At 36.8% G+C, this 21,295-nt stretch overlaps 1 protein-coding gene across 1 annotated transcript in view; it reads left to right on the top strand.

Moving 5' to 3' along the window:
• Positions 1-21,295, top strand: part of LOC132115865 (partitioning defective 3 homolog) — a 471,004-nt gene that overhangs the window by 343,458 nt on the left and 106,251 nt on the right. Inside the window, exon 20 of the mRNA XM_059524256.1 lies at positions 17,259-17,387. Coding sequence (XP_059380239.1) covers positions 17,259-17,387 — 129 coding nt within the window. The remainder of the gene's footprint in view (positions 1-17,258; positions 17,388-21,295) is intronic.

Below are 21,295 nucleotides of genomic sequence, written 5' to 3'. Positions count from 1 at the left end.
CTGGATATTTCGGAAAGGACTCATAAACAGATTTGATTTTTACACAGTTTTTGGTTTAAATCTTCTGATGTGTTTTAACAAATATAATTGAACCTTCTCCTGTGGTCAAATAGGTGTATTTTTATTTATTTTTTTTATAAATAAATAAAATGTACTATATTTTAGTTTTGTGTGTGTATATAAATATATATATATATATATATATATATATATATATATATATATATATATATATATATATATATATATATATATATATATATATATATATATATATATATATTGTATTTTAGGGGATTTTATAGCACTAAATTATATTTATGCAATAGTTATTACCTGTTACCTGTTAAAAAGTTATAGAAGTTTAAAAATATTGTTTTGAAAAATAATAAAATAAATTCCTAAACATTTTTTAAACTACAACTGTGAGAAAACAGCCACAAAGGTAAACAAGTTTTTAAATTGGAATTTTTTATTAAAAGTTGAAAAAGTAAGTTGATAAATTAAACCAAATATTTGAACATGTTATATATTAATTTCAACATCACAATTTACCAAAAATACTTTTAAAAAGTCCTTGTCAAAATATGTACTACTTAATAGTAATTTTTCCCCCTCGTTTTAGACGTGTTATAGTGTGTTGTTACGGAAACTGCACATTCATGCACATGCACATGCACATCTTTTTCTTAAACATTGTTTGTTAATTAGTAATATGCTGCAGTGGTAATTTTTCTTATACTGTATTTTGATTAAAATCCAAAGTAAAGTAACATTTTTAATTAAAATCTTGTCATTTTGTCATTTCTGCATAACTAGCTGCCCACTTATAGTTCCCTACATGACGGTCAAAGAATTGCCCAATTCACCTTTTAGGAGTGTGACAGTGAACAGGAAGTGAGGACTTGAGATATTGCAAAGTGATCACTTGTCAAAATGTCAACACCTCGGGTGATGTCGCCCATCTGTCTCCTCTATATGACAGAGTTTGTGTCATGACCTCCTGAAATGAAAAGAAATTAAAACAAAAGAAGTGAGATTGTCCCTCAGTAGGCTTAACACAGGGCTGTGTAAATATCATATCTCTCTTAAAATAGTCCCCCTTCCTTCAGGGGTCACGGAGGGAGATATTCTCACCTCTATACCACCATTTCATTATCCACCTGCCAATCAAACAGTCTTCTCTCACAGCAGGGTGCACAGGGTATAACCAGAGCCACCTTCCAGAAGATGAGCTCCCGGAGACCCAATAAAATAAATAAAGTAATTGATATTACAGAGATTACCATTAAATATGAATGAAATGTAATTTAAAAGCTTTTATTAAGCATGCATTATGCCACGCATGGGTTGATTGCTCATCATTATGCATTTTGAATTGAGAAATTTAGCCAAGTCAACAAAGTTGGGCATCCAAGTTGGGTGCAATGAGAGGCCCGGTCTGTTCAAACCTTATATAACGATCATAAACCACTGGCTGCCCTTCACAGAACCACCAGGTGCAATTGCATTTGATGCTGTCATGTCATTGCATCCTGTTTCCAGTCCCTTTGGGTCAACAAGGTACTAAGGAGGAGTGGATGTAATGTACTTAAAAGAACTTGAAATCTGGGCAAAGTTGAAACTAAACACCGATGTAGCTCTCAAATTTGTAAAGGCTTTGTCAGAGAGGCAGGACTCAAATATCATAGGGGTTTGTTCAGGCACATTTGCTCTCCTGTTCGAATAAGAGCCTAAAACACAATTATTCCTGTGATCAACAGACTGCTGCAAGTCTAAGAGCTCTGATCTGCCAAAGTTACATTGAAAATCACTTCGTTTTTTGATTAGCGTAAAAGCACTGCACTTTTTGCTTGGTGAATTGTGTCCCTTGGGACAATGATAATCTTAACAAGACAACAAAAACAGCTTGTGAAGAGCATTGTGAGAGCTTTTATCAGACAAATGGAGGACGAGATCTGGAGACAGCGCAAGACGAAGCCAGAAAGAACAAATAATTAGAGTTTCAGCTTGCAGACTCTGATAACAAGTCTGATAACACTAGCCATTTAACAATTTAGGGAGATGAGCAAGTGACCACGGAGTATGAGGTACATTCATGGGAATGGGAAGGCAACAAATGAGGGAGAATGGTTATCTTGAGTTACTGCAGTGAAGTGCCAATAAGACGTCTTTGTTCTCTCAACTTGTGATGGATAGCATAACATTTCAAGAGAGATTGCAAGCACTGCCAAAAACACTCCATTAACGAGATGCAAAAGTGCTGCACTTGAACATGTCTTTTCATTCAGAAGACAAGTTTGTGTGTTTCTGAGTGTGTCTAATGAAACCTTAGTGGTGTCTTTCCATGTTAATTACCAGGAGAGATTTAAGAACCGAGAGCTTTCAGTGTTTTCAATGTTGCTTCATAAACCAATATCTTCCACTTGAAGAGGAAAATGGCAATCAGCAATATTTGGGTTATCGACAGCATGGTAATTACACAACCACAAAATAATAAGCACAGAGAGTAGTGAAAGGCCACAACCTCAGCCACCGAGCCAAAGTAAGGAAGCCTACATGAATGTGGGGAGTTGAACAGGTAAGATAAGGCGAGTGAAAATAATTATGTAGATAATGTAAATGAAGTGGGCAGAAAATAGCCCAGCTATAGGGATGCCAGTAATGTGACACTGAGAGTGAGTCAGAGAATTACAAAACAGTACAGGGATAATGTCAGGAGGGGAGCGAGATGATGAGGCAGATGCAGTGTCAGAGGTTGCTGATGAGGGAATGAAACAGTAGATAATAAACAGTAGTTTAGTGTGCCAGTAGTTGAAATCTGTACTCAGTATAGGAATGGATACATCTTGAGGTTGGACTCTTTTCCTTCAGTTTTGACAGATGTGGACATGGAAATTTGACTCAAGGAACATGTTCATGCAACGAGAATGGGTTGCAAAAGAGATGCTAACAAGGTGAAAGCCTCACTTGCAGTTTAATCCTGTATTGATATATTCTTTCTTTCTTCTAAACGTTTTACAGGATTATATCTCAAGCTGATTATTGTTTGTTAAACCTTGATAATGTTCTTATATATGTTATAGAAGTTCTTATAGATACCTTGCTTTGAGATTTTACCTTCATTGAATGTTGTGACGGCTTTGTAATATTTTTGGAGCCTTGGATAGTTAGAATTTGAGTTGGTTTGAGTTACGTATTGCTTCACTTACAATGAACAACTTGCAAGTGGTAGAGGCTAAACATGTCCACGGAGCTCCATCTGGGAAGAAATGCCAAATTGTGTTCTTGTGAGGAGCTCAGGAGACATAGACATCTGCTCCATGTATATTCTGCTGAGAGCTTTAGACACCAAGAGCAGAACTGAAATTTTACAAAACCTCCTAAGAAAAGTAATACAACTTTTGAAATTGTGGAGCCTTGTAGTAGTCTGAGTTGTAAACTGTTATATAGGAGTGCAGTTATGTTCAAGGATTTCCTCTGAGAGATAATCAAGATTTAATTCAGGGCTGCCATCTTTTTGGGAGAAAATATTAATTGGACTTTTTTAATGGGATCTGGGATGGGATCATCATTCGTCTGTAATGAATATTAAAACGCTTGCTTTGGCAGGACGAACAATGTTCTAAAGATCAAGGCTGCAACCATGAAAATAACTTATCTTTGGAACTTAATTTGGGGTTATGGCCAAAAGAAGATCTTTTGCTACACAACCCAGCCTTGGCTCTGTAGTCAGCTACCTTGAAGGAGGTACTGTTGGCTATAAGAATGGCCAAATTTTCCACTTGTTACCTATTGAGGGGTGGATATCTGCTGAGAACTTGGCACAAAGACTGCTGACTTTACTCTACGAGGCTTTACCACCCACATCCAGACTCACATTAGAGTCGCAGGATCCAGAGACAAGACAGATGAGGGCATCCTTTCTACAGCAAGAATGACATGACACTAAGGGAGATGATAGATCTGCCCTCCTAAAGGTATTTGGGAATCCTGGACTGGTGACTTGTAGTTTCAGTTTAGGAGTTGGTAAACTGGGGCTCCTCACCAAAACATGAACATTTGCTGAATATTTGAATATTTGCTGAATATAACCTGAGGGTGGTGAGTACATTTTCAGCAAATTTTTATTTTTGGGTGTTCTGTTCCTTTAAGGGAGTATTTAATGAATTTTAATTGAATTTATGCATTAAGCAGATGCTTCTGTCCGAAGCGACTTACATTGCATTCAGTCCCACAATTTTTTTTTCCTAACGTGTTCCCTGGGATTCAAACCCCCAACCTTGCATTTGCTAATGCAATGCTCTACCTCTTGAGCTACAGGAACAGGGTTGAAGTTAGGGTTCAATACATCTTAAGGCAATGTTTACCATCAGTGTACTTACTGTAGAGGCAAACCAAGAGTACACATTTTAGAACTCCTAAATAACCACTTGATTCAAGTCATCAGCTTGTTCTTATATAGACAGATAAGGAAGACATCCAAAAATGTGTACTGTTGGTGTGCCTCTGGAACTGACTTGAGGCCATCGTAGATAGCTTCAAAATTATTTATCCTCATGGACTAACATTATGTGATTGTTTGTTTATTTATTTAGGTGGTTAGTTGTTCGCTTTAGAGCACTAGACGTGTACAGTAGTGTGTGTGTGTGTGTGTGTGTGTGTGTGATGTCATTTTGAATAACGCAGACAATAATTGTTAAAAGCATCTTCATTTCTTACTCTTTTCTTCTCCACATTTTATTTTGTTGTCTGTTTTTCTTTTATTCTCAGACCATTTTTAGTGCTTCGTGCGATGAAAAATGAATAAATAAGATAAATAGCTTTCAAACTGATGATTTGATACCAATCAGAGCTGAATTATATGTATCATTTCTTTCAAAGGGAGGCAATTATGATCAAACTCACCATTCAATCATTCCTGTCAGGTGCATGTTTTCGATTTCACGTTAAATGACAGATTCTTTTCCTATTTTTCTCCTCTTCTGTTCTGTTGTTCCCAGGCTGATGATGCCTTAAGTGCTAGTTGTTCAACTCCTTTGTCTTCAGGAGGTTGTAATTGAGCATTTCTATGGCACTAGGGAGACAATGAAAAGATAGGGCTGGAAAGGACAGGACAGAAGTGAGCGAGGGAAAAAAGAAAAGAAAACGAAAGACGCTGATGGTTTGGTGATTGATTGGAATCAATGACAGCCACTACAGCTGTTTATTGTTCATTTATTCAACTATTTTGCTGTTTTTGTTGCCGTTTCGTTCTCATACATTACCAAATTAACATTTAATTGCCCAACATATTTCCTGGGCACAAAATATTTTTTTCAGTTATACTATGCAGTGAAACGTGCTGTATTTAGAGGCACAGGCATGGCCCATCATTAAAATGAGATTCAGAGGTAAGCAAACCTTCCTCCACCTGTCTTGCCCCGAGGCTGTGTGTGTGTGTGTGTGTGTGTGTGAGAGAGAGAGTCTGTGATCAGACTGTCCCATTGAGTATGCACTGTGAGGTGGCATATCTAGGTCACACACGCTGGCACATTACTCCTGTGGGAGCTTTCTTCTGTTTCCTTTTCTCTGTCTTGTGTTCATGTCATGGATTGTCTCCGCTTTCTGAGGTCACACAGGAAGTATTGCATATGTCATATAGGGTGCTACTGTGATCTCACCCAATTAATTTAGACACATTTATCACACATACACACTCTTTCCAAACGCAAAATTGAATAAGAATATAGGCATGCATAGATAAATTATTTTGCTCTTCACAATGAACTTATAAAACAGAAACAAAGTAGACGTTTACATTTTGGGTTTTGGATTAAAAAGAGCAATTGTAATGGATTATTGGTCATTGTCATCTGATCTTAAACTCACACTCACACTCTGTAGAGATTTCTCATGATGATGTAAAGGGAACATTAAACTGTTGTCTTTGGCCCTTTTTCTTGCTAACACAGGCATGTGTGAAATATGCTGGGCTACAGTAGGTGTCAGATCCAAAAGCTCGTCTGGACGGAGTTACAGAGATGAGAGAGAATGTATGAGAGAGAAGGGTTGAGAAGCCTAACGATATGTTAAAATCATGTTCTGTGTCTATGCAGTGCAAAAGCTAATGACTCCCTCAGAGCAGCTGACAGTGGCGTACGGTTCCCTCCATGCCATTCAACACATGCACTTCCCACAAGCTTCCATGTTTGATCACTTTTGCGTTTTGAATCTCATATGCTCTATGGAATATCATTATTGCAGTATTTGCAAAGCAGCACCCCTTTGAATTCCTTTCACCTCGTCTTGTACGACACAGATTTCTTCAGTTAATTCAGCTTGAACTTACTAGAACACAATGCTAGTGTTGTTGTTGTTTTTTTCCTTGAAACCGATAATGCTGATATTGTTCTAATAATTTCATTGTAAATTGTAGTTATTTTTCTCCCTTGAATGTGTTTGGGTACCAAATTGTGGTTGTTGTTTTTCAAACTTGAACATACATAGTCGGAAATACAGCTTGTTTTGTTTTGTTTTAGTGCTGTCAAATTTATTCATAATTTATTCATTGTGATTAATCGCATCCAGAATAAAAGTTTGTGTGGATATATATTGCGCGCGTGTGTATACTGTATACTGTACACACACACACCCACACACACACATAGTGTAAACACAAACTTTTCTTTTGAATTTGAATAATCGATTTGACAGCACTATTTTGTTTTCTGCCAACAAGTGAGATATACATGTGTAGTTGTTAGTTTATACAGTACATTTAAATTGCAAGATGCAAAGAAGCATTCTGAGATAAGGTTAGAATTGGGAGATGTTAAATCACAAATATACGTTTATAACTTTCAAATGAGAGATGTAATGTTGCTGTTTAGAGAAGAAATCTCCAAATTGAGAGATATAAACTCGCAATTCTGAGAAAGTCAGAATTGTGAGATAAAAAGTTTTAAATACACTTTCTATCCATCCATCCATCTATATATATTTCTGTGTCGGAAAACAAGCTTCCGTAAACAGCCCAACCAACAGTGACTTAATAGTTCTGATAATTGCATATCAGATTGTGACTGGTTTTCTTTAATGCATCTTAATACTAAATAGATTTTTCTTTTTAAAGCATTTTCATATATATTTTTCATGTATACATTTTATTCATTTTTACACAACTCTGAAACACTTGCTTCTGATAAATTATATTATATGCCAAAAATGTATATATTTGACCACTGTCCATGGTAAGCAAAATCTGTAGCCTACATGTGTTTCACGTCACTCTTGTTCTGCTGTCTTGCAAGCAATGGTATTCCTCTTGGAAATGTAAATCTAGTTCTGTTCTCCTTGGCTTTTTCTGTGACCAATATCCCTTCAATCTATTTGGCCTCTAGGGGTTCCTGTAAATTGGTTAAAGCTGCATATATTTATGATGTGCATACACATGTACACATACACAGAGGATGTGTAAAATAACTTTTGGATTGCAGCCCCCCTCCGGATTCCAGCAGTGATGTCATGAATATATTCATCAAGTGCCCTTCACAGTTAGCAGGACGCTCCTCATAACCCTCTGCACCAAGATTTTAATTTGCCTTTTTGTTTTTCTAAATCAGACCACAGAAATAATGAAGCTTGGATACCGAGTCGCTCTTTTTGTAATCGACATCCTTCGTGAGGAGCAATGCTTGAGTGTGTGTGTGATCCTAAGCGTCCATCAGTCCTACTTCTTCTTTGCCAAGGAGGAGCCTGAAGGCTGGAATATCTTCATTTGCCGTTAAAAAGCACCATCTTTTCTCGTTCCTCCTGTGCCGCCAGGTTTGTCAGCGGATGGCAGTGTGGCGTTAGAGGTCAGGGATAATGAGGTCTGTGGGGACCGGCGTAATCGCCAGCTTTGGCACATAACATGGCTATAAACAACAGAGCTTGTCGCCAGGGCAACGACCGCGGTGTAGCGACTCGGGCGTAAAATAATGATGTTCCCATTAACATGGGCTAAGTACTGAAGGCTAGGGAAATTTGGAGAGGCACTTGATACTCCTGCACTTTCCTTCATTCGTTTTGTCTCTCTCCTCCTAATTAGATATTACCAGCCATCTTTAAAATGCTGGCTGTGATTTCTGCCTCTCTTTGGCCTTGAGTGAACAACCTCCACTTGCCACTAGAACACAAGAGGATATATATATATATATATATATATATATATATATATATATATATATATATATATATATAGTTTTTTGTTATTTTTTGCTCTCAGACTGATTTCTTCATGGCAGCTCTGTTATAGAGAGACTGGCTCGTTGTATTACCTGACTCTGTTTTGTCTGACCTGCTGCTTAACGACCCGGCCATTTACTGCAGGAACAAGATAAAGCAATACTCTTATGGCATTCAGTTCTCGAAGTGTTTGGGAACACAACTTACCTCTGAGCATTACTGGCAGTTCCAGCCATTGTCTTCTTAATGTGTCCTGTTTGTCCTGTTGTCCAGATCATCAGGGTTCAGGTCCATCTGTCCGTCTACGACTGTAACATCAGACGTCTTGTCTTTTAGACACAATAATGTGGGTCTGCTGGAGCCATAGTAGTACATTACTGCTCTGTAAATCAATACAGCTGAGTATCATCCACGTAAAAGCAGAATATAAACCATGTCACTGACAGCAGTGAACGGAAGATGATGATGTTTCCAATGTGAAGCTGGTTAAATGAGCTTACACCAATACTGGGGAAAGAATAAATAAAAAGGCAATATTTTTAGGGCTGTCAAGCTTGAAATGCCCTGTTTTTAGGGAAAAAAGGCATGTTTATATATACATAATTACATGCTTATTTACCTCGCTGATTTATATTTAATTATTTAAATAAAATTCAATATTTAAAATTAAACAATTAATCAAACTAAATTAATTAAAACAATTAAAAAAAATCTAAATTTAAATGCTGTTTTTTTATGAAATTATTTTTATGAATTTAAAATTCTAATTAATCTGAAGATTTTAATGCATTACCATCTTTTTTATTAACTGGCTGTAATCATTTAAATTAAATAATTATTTAAAATAATGAATAACACTAAATTAATGCATTCAAATTAACATTTTTTAACTTGCTATTTTTTCAAACTAATGAAAGACAATATTCAAAATAATGACAGTAATTTAACGCATTACTTTTTTTTTAGCTTGCTGTTTTTATTTTATTTTATTTGTATTGTTTAAATAAATAATCAAAAATAAAATAGTCACACTTTTAATTAAATTTGTCTTTTTAACTTGCTATTTTATAATCAAATCTGAATGCATTATTAAGTGTGATAATTTTATTTGAATAAGTATTTAAACTAGTGCTGTCAAACGATTAATCCCATCCAAAATAAAAGTTTTTTTGACATAATATATCTGTGTGTACTGTGTATATGTATTATTTATTATTAAATATATACATGCAAATATTTACATGTATATATTTATATGCACATTATTTATATTAAATATAAATATATTTAACATATAAATGTAAAATATTTTTCTTAAATATATACATGCCTGGGTGTGTACATATACATAATAAACATTTATTTTGAATGCAATTAATCATTTAACAACACTAGTTTAAATATCAATTCAAATAACATTATCACACTTAATAGTGCATTCAAATTTTTTAACTTGCTGTTTTTAATAATGTAAATAAAATTATTTATTTAAAATAAAATAAAATTACAATAATGTAATGCATTATTTTTTTTTCAAGTTGCAGTTTTTTTAAATCATTTAAATGCATACATAGTTTTAAGTAAAATAATTAATGCTAATATTTTATTTTTCTTCTAACCTAATTTTCTTTTTAATAAAATAATAATAAGTCCACAGTATCAAGTGCATATTTTCACATGAAAGATCACACACCTTCCTCACAGCACATTGGGTTGGGAATGCTGTGTGTTGTGATTGCTGTAGACACAGGCGTCCAGTGTCATGTCTCTGTAGTGCAAACAGGTCATTGTAATGCATTGCTTTGTGTGGTGAAATGTTAGCTTTGACAGCGCTGGTGACAGAGATGAAGGAGTGATTGAGGAGATGGCATTATCCCGCCGCACACGTGGGCTGTTGAGTATAAAAGCATGGTCCTTTGGGTAAACTCACGTTTTGTTGAGCATTACAGCTTGATTGGCTCGTGCCTTGACGGGTGCAGTGACTCCTGTACGAGGCCTTGACGGAGTAAAATCTCTGATTCTGAGCTGAAGCTGGAATAGGAATGTGTTTGCGTTCAGTGTTCATATCGTCCTTTGTCTAACCTTGGGGAATCAGAAAATAGAAGAAACTGAAAAGACCTCCATTGTGTGGACCTTCCTCGTGCTCCCAGTGTAGAAACAACAACATAACGTGACTAAATAATAGATACTGTAGGTTTAGAACAGAATACAAGAAGACGGGGAGTATTGTGCTGTGATAAACATGTGGTTGCTGTCTGTGTCCTGTTTTTTTGAGAAAAATGCATGTACTACTATTAAAATGTTTGGGTTCAGTATGTTTAATTAAGTTAATTTATTAGAAATTAATACATTTATTCAGCAAGGATGCATTACATTGTTGACAAATGACATTTGTAATGTTAAAAAAGGTTTCTATTTCAAATAAATTGTTCTTTTCAAACCTTCTATTCATCAAATAAGCTTCAAAAGATAAAATGTATGAGAGTTTCCACAGAAATATTCACCAGTACACCTGCCTTTAACATTGATGATAATCAGAAATGTTTCTTGAGCAGTAAATCATCATATTTTCATGATTTCTGAAGATCATGTGACACTGAAGACTGCAGTAATGATGCTGAAAATACAGCGGAGCATCACAGAAATACATTACACTTTAAACCGAGATTCACACAGAAAACTGTTATTTAAATTATTGAATAATATTTCAAAATTTTACTGTCTTTACTGCATTTTTGAACAATTGAATGCAGCCTTCTTTTGAAAGCCGTAAAAAATAACCTAAACTTTTGAATGGCAGTGTATTTAAAAAGAAATATATTTTAAATTCTGTTATTTTCCATTTTAACTACACAGAAAAAAAAGTTGTAAATAAAAGATTACAAGAAAGTATTTTACAAAAAATTCATTTTCAGTCATTCTACTAAATATTACATTTAATTAACTTTGTTGCTTTTACTATTTTCTTTGTATTTATTTGCAAAATATGCTAGCAATTTGATTTGACCACAAAACCAGTCATAAGGGTAATTATTATTATTTTTTATATATTTCTTTAAAGATATGTATACATCTGAGTTAGGGTTAGGGTTTCTGAAAGCAGAATAAATCATCTCTCCATTGATGTATGGTTTGTTAGGAGGACAATATTTGGTCGATATACAACTATTTAAGAATCTGAGGGAGCAAAAATCGCCTTTTATAAAGTTGTCCAAATGAATTTCTTAGCAATGCGTTTTAATTATCAAAAAATAAGTTTTGATATACTTACAGTTGGAAATTGACGGAATATCTTCATGGAACATGATCTTTACTTAATATCCTAATGATTTTTGGCATAAAAGAAAAAAATTATAATTTGGAGCCATACAATGTATTGTTGTCTATTGCTACAAATACACCCCAGAGACTTAACACTGCTTTTGTGCTCCAGGTTCACATATGTCTAAACTATAGGTGGTTCAGTCAAATAATGAGTCAAGGTGATCAGTTAAAATCAGTTTCTCGTAATGGAAGTTCAAGGAGAGCCCACATTATGCAGCCTTTCTGTTTTGAATACCTGTTTGACATATTACATTTGCACAGCATTCTGTCTAAATAGTATGAGTAGTGTGTAAATACACTATTCCTGTGCTGTTCGGATCATGGTCGAAGTTCACATGTAAGAAACGGCAGAAGCTGTAGGGAAGGGTGTAGTTATTGTAATGTGTTAGGTTTAAGCAGCAGAAGTGTATGGGAGGTCCTGCCGTGATAGAAAAACAAACGTGCTTTTGTAACTGTACTGTATGTGTTTGTGTGTGTGTGTGTGTGTGTGTTTGAAGCCGGCAGGTGTTTAGGTGCTCATTACTCACAGCTGTCAGAGGAGCAGAGGGGAGAGATGCTTAGTGATGGCCCATTAAACTGTACTCTTGTGCTCTGGATACTGGAGACCACACTTTATGATGAAGGCAGTGTGTGTGTGTGTGTGTGTGTGTGTGTGTGTGTGTGTGTGTGTGTGTGAATGCCATACAAACCTGCTCACAAAAAGCTATATATGTATATATATACTGTATAAAAGGGGTTGCTAAGGTGTTAACGGATGTTGCTAGATCTTTGAGCGCTGTATCACTAACGCAGAATACTGTGTGATCGGTGGGATGCTGTGTGTCTGTGAGTGAGTGAGTGAGTGGTAAACTGACCCGAGGACCCGACCAAACAGCTTTAAAAAGTCTCCTCAAATAGACTGTTCACCTACCACTGAGTCCAGATTCAGCTGTTATTACGGGTGACACTGACTGTGACCCGCTGACAGCCTGTCTCACTGCCAGCTCTGCCAACACAGTGCCAGCCAAAACCAACAGCACCGATTCAAGCTCATTCAGCTGAAGAACGAAAGGACAGAGAACACTGTCTCCGTGTATTGTGCGGTCTCTGATTCATTTACTACTTAATTATGTCAAAGCCATTCAGCTTGTTCTGTTTCTGTGTAGCATAGACAAGAAAATACTGCTGAAGCTATTAGGGATTGTACAGATCATTTGCTCTGAGCTGTCTAGGCTATTCCTGTTCATTTCAGATCTGTTTGTTTGTGTTCTGATTCTTCAGATTCGTCATATAAGTGTCTATATATACATATATATATACACTCACTGGCCTCTTTATTAGGTACACCTTGGTAGCACCGGGTTGGACCCCCTTTTGCCTTCGGAACTGCATTAATGACATGGTGCATTATCCTGCTAGAAGTAGATATCAGAAGACACTGTAGTCATGAAGGGGTGGACATGGTAAGAAACAATGCTCAGGTAGGCTGTGGCATTTAAACAATGCTCAATTGGTAAAAGGGGCATTTTTACATCCCCCATTTTTACATTACAAAGAAAACATCCCCCACACCATTACACCACCAGCAGCCTGTATTATGCGTACCTTGGTTGTAAAGAGTGGTTATTTGAGTTACTGTTGCCTTTCTGTCATCTCTAACCAGTTTGCCCATTCTTCTCTGACCTCTGACATCAAAAAGGCATTTTCGTCCACATAACTGCTGCTCACTGGATATTTTCTCTTTTTTGGACCATTCTCTGTAAACGCTAGAGATGGTTGTGTTTGAAAATCCCAGGAAATCAGCAGTTTTTGAGATACTCAGGCCAGCCCGTCTGGCACCAACAACCATTCCAAGTTCAAAGTCACTTAAATTCCCTTTCTTCCCCATTCTGATGCTCGGATTGAACTTCAGCAAGTCGTCTTCACCACATCTAGATGTCTAATGCATTGAGTTGAGCTGCCATGTGATTGGCTGATTAGCAATTTGTGTTCCCAAGCAATGAACCAAGAGAAATATAACTAAGAGAAATGAACCAAGAAAAAACATTACCGTCTCCAGCCGCGAGAGGGCGCTCTATGCTGCTCAGTGCTCCTGTAGTCTACACTGAAGACATAGAGCGCCCTCTCGCGGCTGTAGACGGTAATGTTTTCTCTTGGTTCTTGGCTCTAAATAAATGTGACTTATAGTCCGGTGCGACTTATATATGGTTTTTTTTTCTCATCATGACGTATTTTTGGACTGATGCAACTTATACTCAGGTGCAACTTATAGTCCGAAAAATACGGTAATTGAAAAAAGTAGGATAATTAATAATACTCAAGTGCTCTGGATTCTGCAAGTCGTGGCCTAATGGTCAGAGAGTCGTACTTGCAATCGAAGGGTTGTGAGTTCGAGTCTCGGGCCGGCAGGAATTGTGGGTGGGGGGAGTGCATGTACAGTTCTCTCTCCACCCTCAATACCACGACTTAGGTGCCCTTGAGCAAGGCATCGAACCCCCAACTGCTCCCCGGGCGCCGCAGCATAAATGGCTGCCCACTGCTCCGGGTGTGTGCTCACAGTGTGTGTGTGTGTTATCACTGCTCTGTGTGTGTGCACTTTGGATGGGTTAAAAACAGAGCATGAATTCTGAGTATGGGTCACCATACTTGGCTGAATATCACGTCACTTTCACTCTGGTTTACTTAAAGACACATAAAATCAGAATTGGAGTTTTATTTATTTTGGTTCATGGGTGTTATCTTTCTTTGCATACCCTAGAATTTTACAGAATTCACTGTTGCAAGATGTACACGAATACACAAATGTACAATATTTTTCTTCAAGGAAACGCAATCAAAAATATTTATATCTTGGTATACACTGTAAAGCAATGCTGCTGCAATTAGTTATACAAACTTAAAATATCCTACTCAGCTAAACTAAAGTTAACTAATCTTATAATTATAAGTCAGAAATGACAGAAATCATATTGTATAGAATAAATTCAAATTTATGATTAATTGTTTTTTTATTATTATACCTGCATTTGCGACCTGTTACCGAATAGCAACTTCGATTTCTTAGGGTCTTTATAAGAGGTTCTTGTAAAGATGATTGATGGTGAAAACAAACTCTCAATGTGAGGTCTAGGGAATGTGCTAGAGTTTATTACTTTCCATGTTTAGCAAAAAGAACGAAGTGAACTGGGAGACCCACAGGTCACAGAAGTACTGTTTACACATCAAATACAACCAAAACAAGTTGTGTTGTTCATTACAGAGTCTCTCCATTTGTTAATGACAATTACGCTTAAAGCCCCAGTCATTGTGGAGATGAGTAAAACACAGTGCACTCGGCCCATTTCATCTGCAAATTGACGTCGACTCCCGCAGTAGTTTTAATGTAAGGATTAAAGCATTTGCGTTCAGCCCACAAGAAACCCATTTGAAAGAGTCACTTTTGACCGTACTTGTTTTTCATGCCTCAGAAGTTTGAAATAGATTAATTTCTAAAATCCTCTGCATATCTCTCCATGTGTGGTTTTAAATGAGGGATGTACTGAAAAGGAAGATTATTTAAGGAGAGTTAATGAAAAAGTCCTTGAGATGTACGGTGTGCTGTCAGCGAAAGCAGTGATAGATCGAGCCTCGTTGATATTAGCATTCGTGCGGTGGACTTTTACACCTAGACCCGGGCCATTTGTTGATTAATTAATCAGGTAATGTACAGTATCCGAAAGGTTGGCTTTTCGAAGCATATGTAACCAAAAAATAATGTCTCCCACTACCCTGTGCTGGACTGAGGGTCATTAGAGCGCCAGAGTAGGCCATGGAAAGTAGAACAATAAACATATTTTGGGAAAAGGGTTTCCCATCTCATGCATATATTAAGTCTGGTAGCTCTACACCAACCTGTATGAGGTAATTCTGTTGAGTTTGTGGGGAAGATTTGTATTCTCGTGGTCTCCAGTGAACCTTGGCGATAATAAACATGGATTACAGTGGTTAGTTTGCTGTAGAAATGGGATTGTGAAATGGGAAATCAAGGGCATCACACATCCATTCGCTGACTATTACCTGAGTTTTTGTTTGGTGATCAAATGATTTTCACAATCAATGCACATTCATTCTTGAATGGAGGCGTTGCAAGAAAGCAACTTAGTCAATGAAAATGATTTCCTTCATTGAATGGAAATGTTGTTTTATTGGAGGCACTCATTCATATTGTCCCCGCACAGATTTGCATACTCTCTGTTATTGCTTTATTTGTAAAAAATTTGATTATCACCCCCAGTAATCCTGTACATGCATAAAACTCTCAGAGAATTATTGGAAACGTATGTTATGAGTCTTGCTTTGACTGGAAGACGAACCACAATCCGCAACTTCCCTCCAGCTGAAGCTATTAGTGTGCACAGGAAATGACATCACAGACATGCCTCGGAGACTTCGGATCCCAAAGGCAGCTGGTGATAATGACACAGTGTTGTTCCATTGACCGAGAAGCCAGTCTGTACCACATCCTGTCCAAAGGCTGGACAATATAATGATTTAAGATTTGAATCAGGAAGGGATGATGGTTGAGGAAGTTAGTAGGGTGATGTCTTTGGGGACTGATAACACACAGACATATATAGGCCTATATACAAAACTTTATCTCTAAAGCTCTGCTTACTCACTTCCTGTTAATTCCTTAACAAAGTTACTGCCAACCAGGGTAAGAGATCCTGTTATCAGACACCTTACGGTAATATTGTGAAATTAAACTCAACTGACAGCATTTGTGGTGCAAGGATGAAGGTATTTTCTCAATAGGAATCTGCACAATTGGGAATTTCAGATGAGGGGTGTGTTTCTCACACTAATTGTGCATCTGATTCATGCTTGTTTGTCTTTGAACTGGTACATTTACTGCATTTTCCAAAATAATGCTGTTTAGTTTAGAAATGAACCCCAAGTAAGCAGTGTTTGACCATGGACCTTCTTTAACTGTGAAATTTTTGATAATGATCATGACTGAATGATGTTGATTTCCAAAAAATAAAAATAAAAATGAAAAAAATTGCAGTGTTGAGAGGAAAGGAAGAAGAAAAGGATTAGACACAATGGATTATAGGCAACTTTTTGATTTAACATTCGAAAATGGTGTAAAATACTGTCAAATAAAATTAAACGTACAAAAATTATAAACACTAGAAACACGTAATTTAGTTTCCCTCAATTTACAATAAACACAGGGCATTTAATTTAATTTAATTTAATTTAATTTAATTTAATTTATAAATTGTGTATTTATTAATATTATTAAATCCACAATTTAATATTATTAATATTATTAATTTATGGATTTATTTATTGTTTACTGGTGAATTAAGTTGGAATTGATTCCATTAAGCTGCACTGTTGCTTAATTTCCAGTTTTAATAGCTTCATTATTATGTTTCTTTTGCAACTCTATTCCACTGCTTTTAGAAACATGCATAAAGTAGTGTTATTTAAGATATCTGCTACTTCTTATTAAAGATAAGATGATACTGTACGTTTTATATTGCAGTCTTTTTGTGGAAATGTGAAGGGATATGTTGTCAAACCTGGTCGCTCCTTTTTCTTGATGTGTCAAATATTCTGACAGTTTAATTTCCTTTAGGTATTCCAGTGCTCTTATTGAAAAAAAAGGAAAGAAAGAGAAAACGGTTTACTTGTCTAACCATCCTTAAACACAAACAGTCCGTCTGAATTCTTCCCTCACTCTGTCTCCGCTGCCGCAGGTTCAGCAAAAACCGCAAAGACGAGAGGCAAGGGGACAAGATGGAGCGGAAGGGGTCCAGCAAGAGTAAGATGAAGGAAGCTCAGGCCACCGAGGAGGAGATGCAGAGAATGAGGCTGGAGCAGGAGAGGTGAGCGTAAAAAGCCTCTCAATTAACCACCACTGCCCGGGAAATTAGCAAACTGTCTAATTAAGTAAATGGGGTCCGGGGAGGTAAAAGTTCTGGGAAATCTCTTAGATGTCATTGGTGCAAATGGTTGAGAGCTTTTATAACAGTACATTAAATTGATCACGTATAGATTGTTTGTTTCTTTTGTGATTCTGAGAAGAAGGAACCAACCTGATAATGGAGGTTCTTTTGGGCTGCAGACTAAATGGAGGCCCTTACTGAATGAAAGGGATGGCATTTTGAATTAGTTTTTACTGTTACTGTAATTTGTCTTCCTGTCTCTCAAATGATTAGCAATGTTGTTTCTAGGCAGATGTTCTTTTCCCTCTCACAAAGATGGGTAACAGCAGAGCAGCAATTTTAAACAGAAATGTGGGTTATATATAATATATTATGAATATTGTGCAGCACAACTGTTTTCAACATTGATAATAATCAGAAATGTTTCTTGAGCATCAAATCAGCATATTGTAATGATTTGTGAAGATCATGTGACACTGAAGACTGGAGGAATGATGCTGAAAATACAGCTTTAAATTATTTGAATGAATGAATTATATTTTAAAATATATTTATATAGAAAAAGCTCTTTTACATTTGAATACATTTTCTCAACATTGCTATATTTACTGTGTTTTTGATGAAGTAAATCAAGACTTGATTAGCATAAAATATTATAAATAAATAAAAACTTTTGACCAGTTGTGTATATTCATATGTACAGTAGTGGCCAAAATAAATGTCCAGAGAGGATATTTCTCGATATTTGCTTTTAATAACCCTACAAGATTAATAATAATAATAAAAATATAATAATTATTATTTTCTTCTAAAATATGTATTATTATTTGTTGTGCTGCCAAACGATTAATCAAAATTAATCACCCCCCCCCCCCCCAAAAAAAAATAAAAAAATATTTATATATATATATATATACATAGTATTTTGGATGCCATTAATCGTTTGACAGCATTAAGTATTTTACTATGTACAAAACGTGAAAAAAGCAACAAGCTCACAGGAAATTATGCTTAAATTGAATAAATATACTTAATTTTTCATTGATTGTCCTTGTTTTTGATTGCAGAAGCCATTTCCAGGGCACTGCTCAATAAGTTTTGTGTGTGATATGCGTGTTTATTTTTCAATGTATTTATGTATTTATTTTTATCACAACAATGCAATATGCTTATAAAATCCTTAAAAATAAAATTTTTGAATAAAGGGCAAAGATTCATTTTCCTAGGCTGGACATTTCAGCTAATATACTGTACATGTTAAGAAAAGGATCCCCTTAAAATGTGTGCTCGAGCCGGCCTTCACACTATACAGCTACGAAACAAACAAACTTTGTTGTCAATCCTTTGTTGATGATGATGCATAATTGAAATGCAACAATAAGCACAATGCCCTCTTTAGCAGAAGCATGGCTCAGGCCCTGCAATGACAATAAGCCTGCGTCCACTCAAAGCCACATCTGAACCTCATTTCTAAGCGCTTGTCTTGTCTCTGACACTCTCCACTATGGGCTGGGAACCAGCCTTGGCTGTGGGCCCAACACATTGCCAGCTCTGCCCCAAACACAGCAGACACCGCTCTTTTATGTCTACCACCTCGGGCCCTCAGAGGCAGGAAAACCGACAGGAGATAAGTGTTGGCCGCCTGTATGGCGTTCGCTAAACCCTGCTCGCATTTTGTCCTTATTTGTTTTTGGAAGGTTTTCATATTTCCCACGTTGCCATTTTCAGTATTGTTTAGTTACTTTGCGCTGATCCTTTTTACTGGTTGTCTATCTTTTTTCTTTTCTCACCTCTGCTGTTTTCCTTGAGTTGATAGCAGGGAATCCTTGAGGGAAATCGGTCTGTTATAATAATAATCTGCCCGGCCGCCACGTGGTGATGCGAAATTCAAAGTCTCTCACCAGGGAGACTGACAGCTAGGAAAATCAATTACAGCCTTATTTTTAGGGGTGTTATTACACGCCGTGCTACAGGTTACACAGCCGTGTGTGTGTGTGTGAGCGAGCAGGGACTTTGATTGATTATATGAGGCGCAGGGACAAGGCCATTTCTACACACTTATGAAATTATAGATCAGGTGATAGGTGTCGCTGATGGCTATTGGAGGTGATGTATCCAGCAGCGCTAAAACAAGCTGCGGGGCTCCAGGAAGAAGAGGACGCGAGATGGGCCGCAGCCAAAGCCAGCCCTCTCCTGACACGACCAATCGTTAATTCGACTTGACGTTTTGACAGGAGCTTTTAGTGATACAGAAGCAGAAGGCAGCGCAAAGGTTGGCTAAATTAATTTTCATAACGTGCCACCATTAGCCTATCTATTTCTGGCAGGGAGGGCACAGCCGCTTTTTAGCGCACCTGACCCTTAAGGATGTTTATGAAATTCATCTTAGTGCTGGCGTATGTGCTGGATGACTTAATTCTTCATCTAAAGGAATAGTACACCCAAATGTATAAAGTGTCATCATTTCCTCTACATGAAAAAAAACAAATAAAAAAAAAAAACAATTGAGATCAACGATCAGTGATGCACATGGCATCCTTATTTGTATTTGTCTGAGACCCATTTACAAGATCACTGGAACAAAACTGTGCCTTTGCCAGAATTTTCTGGGGGAAAAAAATATAATACATTCCATCTCCCATGTTTCATAGCGCTTTCTAAGTCAAATGTCCAGTGTGCAAGCTAAATACATGTTTTTCCCGAAATGTAAAGCAAACTTGAAGTAAAAACACATTTGCTCAAGTAGCTATGCCATCTTATTTCTTTTATCATGACTTGTGCTTTACGGGACTAATATCTAAGTGCTCCATATCGCAGGTGCAATGCTGTACCAGGTGCGCTACTGAGCAAGTTTACTGTGTAAAAAAGGCATATATATGGCTCTGGTTATGTGATGCAAACATCAAATGTATTGGTTTACACATCATGCACTACAGTAAGAGAGTTTTGAGCTCATAACAAAGTATTTTGCAAGTAACTGTGTGAAAACAAGTCTTTATTAATCAATAATCTGAAAAGGAATAAAAGTGGTCAGTTGTACTGCCGCTAGTGTTCATTTCAGCTGCAAACTGCAGTGAATTGCATGTACAGTTTTGGTATGTTTTTGAAGTTTTGAAAAAATGTAGGCAGAGTAGAGGCACAGTCTCCCAGTGAGCCTACAGTATATGTTGACCATGTATGTTCCATTTAACAAAGACATCATAATTGGAAGCATTTTCATTTAGTTTTTGTGTACAACTATTTGCATACATGCAATGGCCCCAAAAAGCATTCGGGCAGCATGTGCATGTATGTATGAATGTCATTGCACTAGATAACAATATATCCAGCCAAATGACATTTATTTTAATGGCAAATAGCACAAGCACACTTTTCAAGGCCAAATTTAAGTTTGAAACAAATTTACAGTGATTGATTGTCAGTCACTAGTGTAACATGGTTACTTTTCTAGGGTACATCTGTGAACATGAGGACCAGATGACCTTGAGATCAGCTGGTTACAAGTAATTGCAATACATTTTTAAAAACGGCTTTTTGGAAGCCACTGTATCATGTGTAGGAAAAAAAAAAATCTTATGGGGTAAAAATATGGAAAACTGTTCAGAAGCAGCACTGCTGTTCGCGGGTGTGATTTGGAGTGAAGTTGATGAAGTGTTGCCATCAGTGGCATTTGTTTTTGTCACAATCGGGTAAATTGTAAGCAGCTGTGTGCACACACAACCCCCCCCCCCCCCCAACTGCCTCCCATCCTTCGTAAATCCTCAACAAACCGAATTTGTCATCCCTCATCAAGGGCTTCAGCAGAGCCTGGAGCTCCCACCTACGTTTCTGCAGGAACATGGTGACCA

The sequence above is a fragment of the Carassius carassius genome, chromosome 35 (assembly GCF_963082965.1).
Source record: "Carassius carassius chromosome 35, fCarCar2.1, whole genome shotgun sequence".
Classification (NCBI taxonomy): Eukaryota; Metazoa; Chordata; class Actinopteri; order Cypriniformes; family Cyprinidae; genus Carassius; species Carassius carassius.
This window is presented reverse-complemented; position numbering and strand designations above follow the sequence as displayed.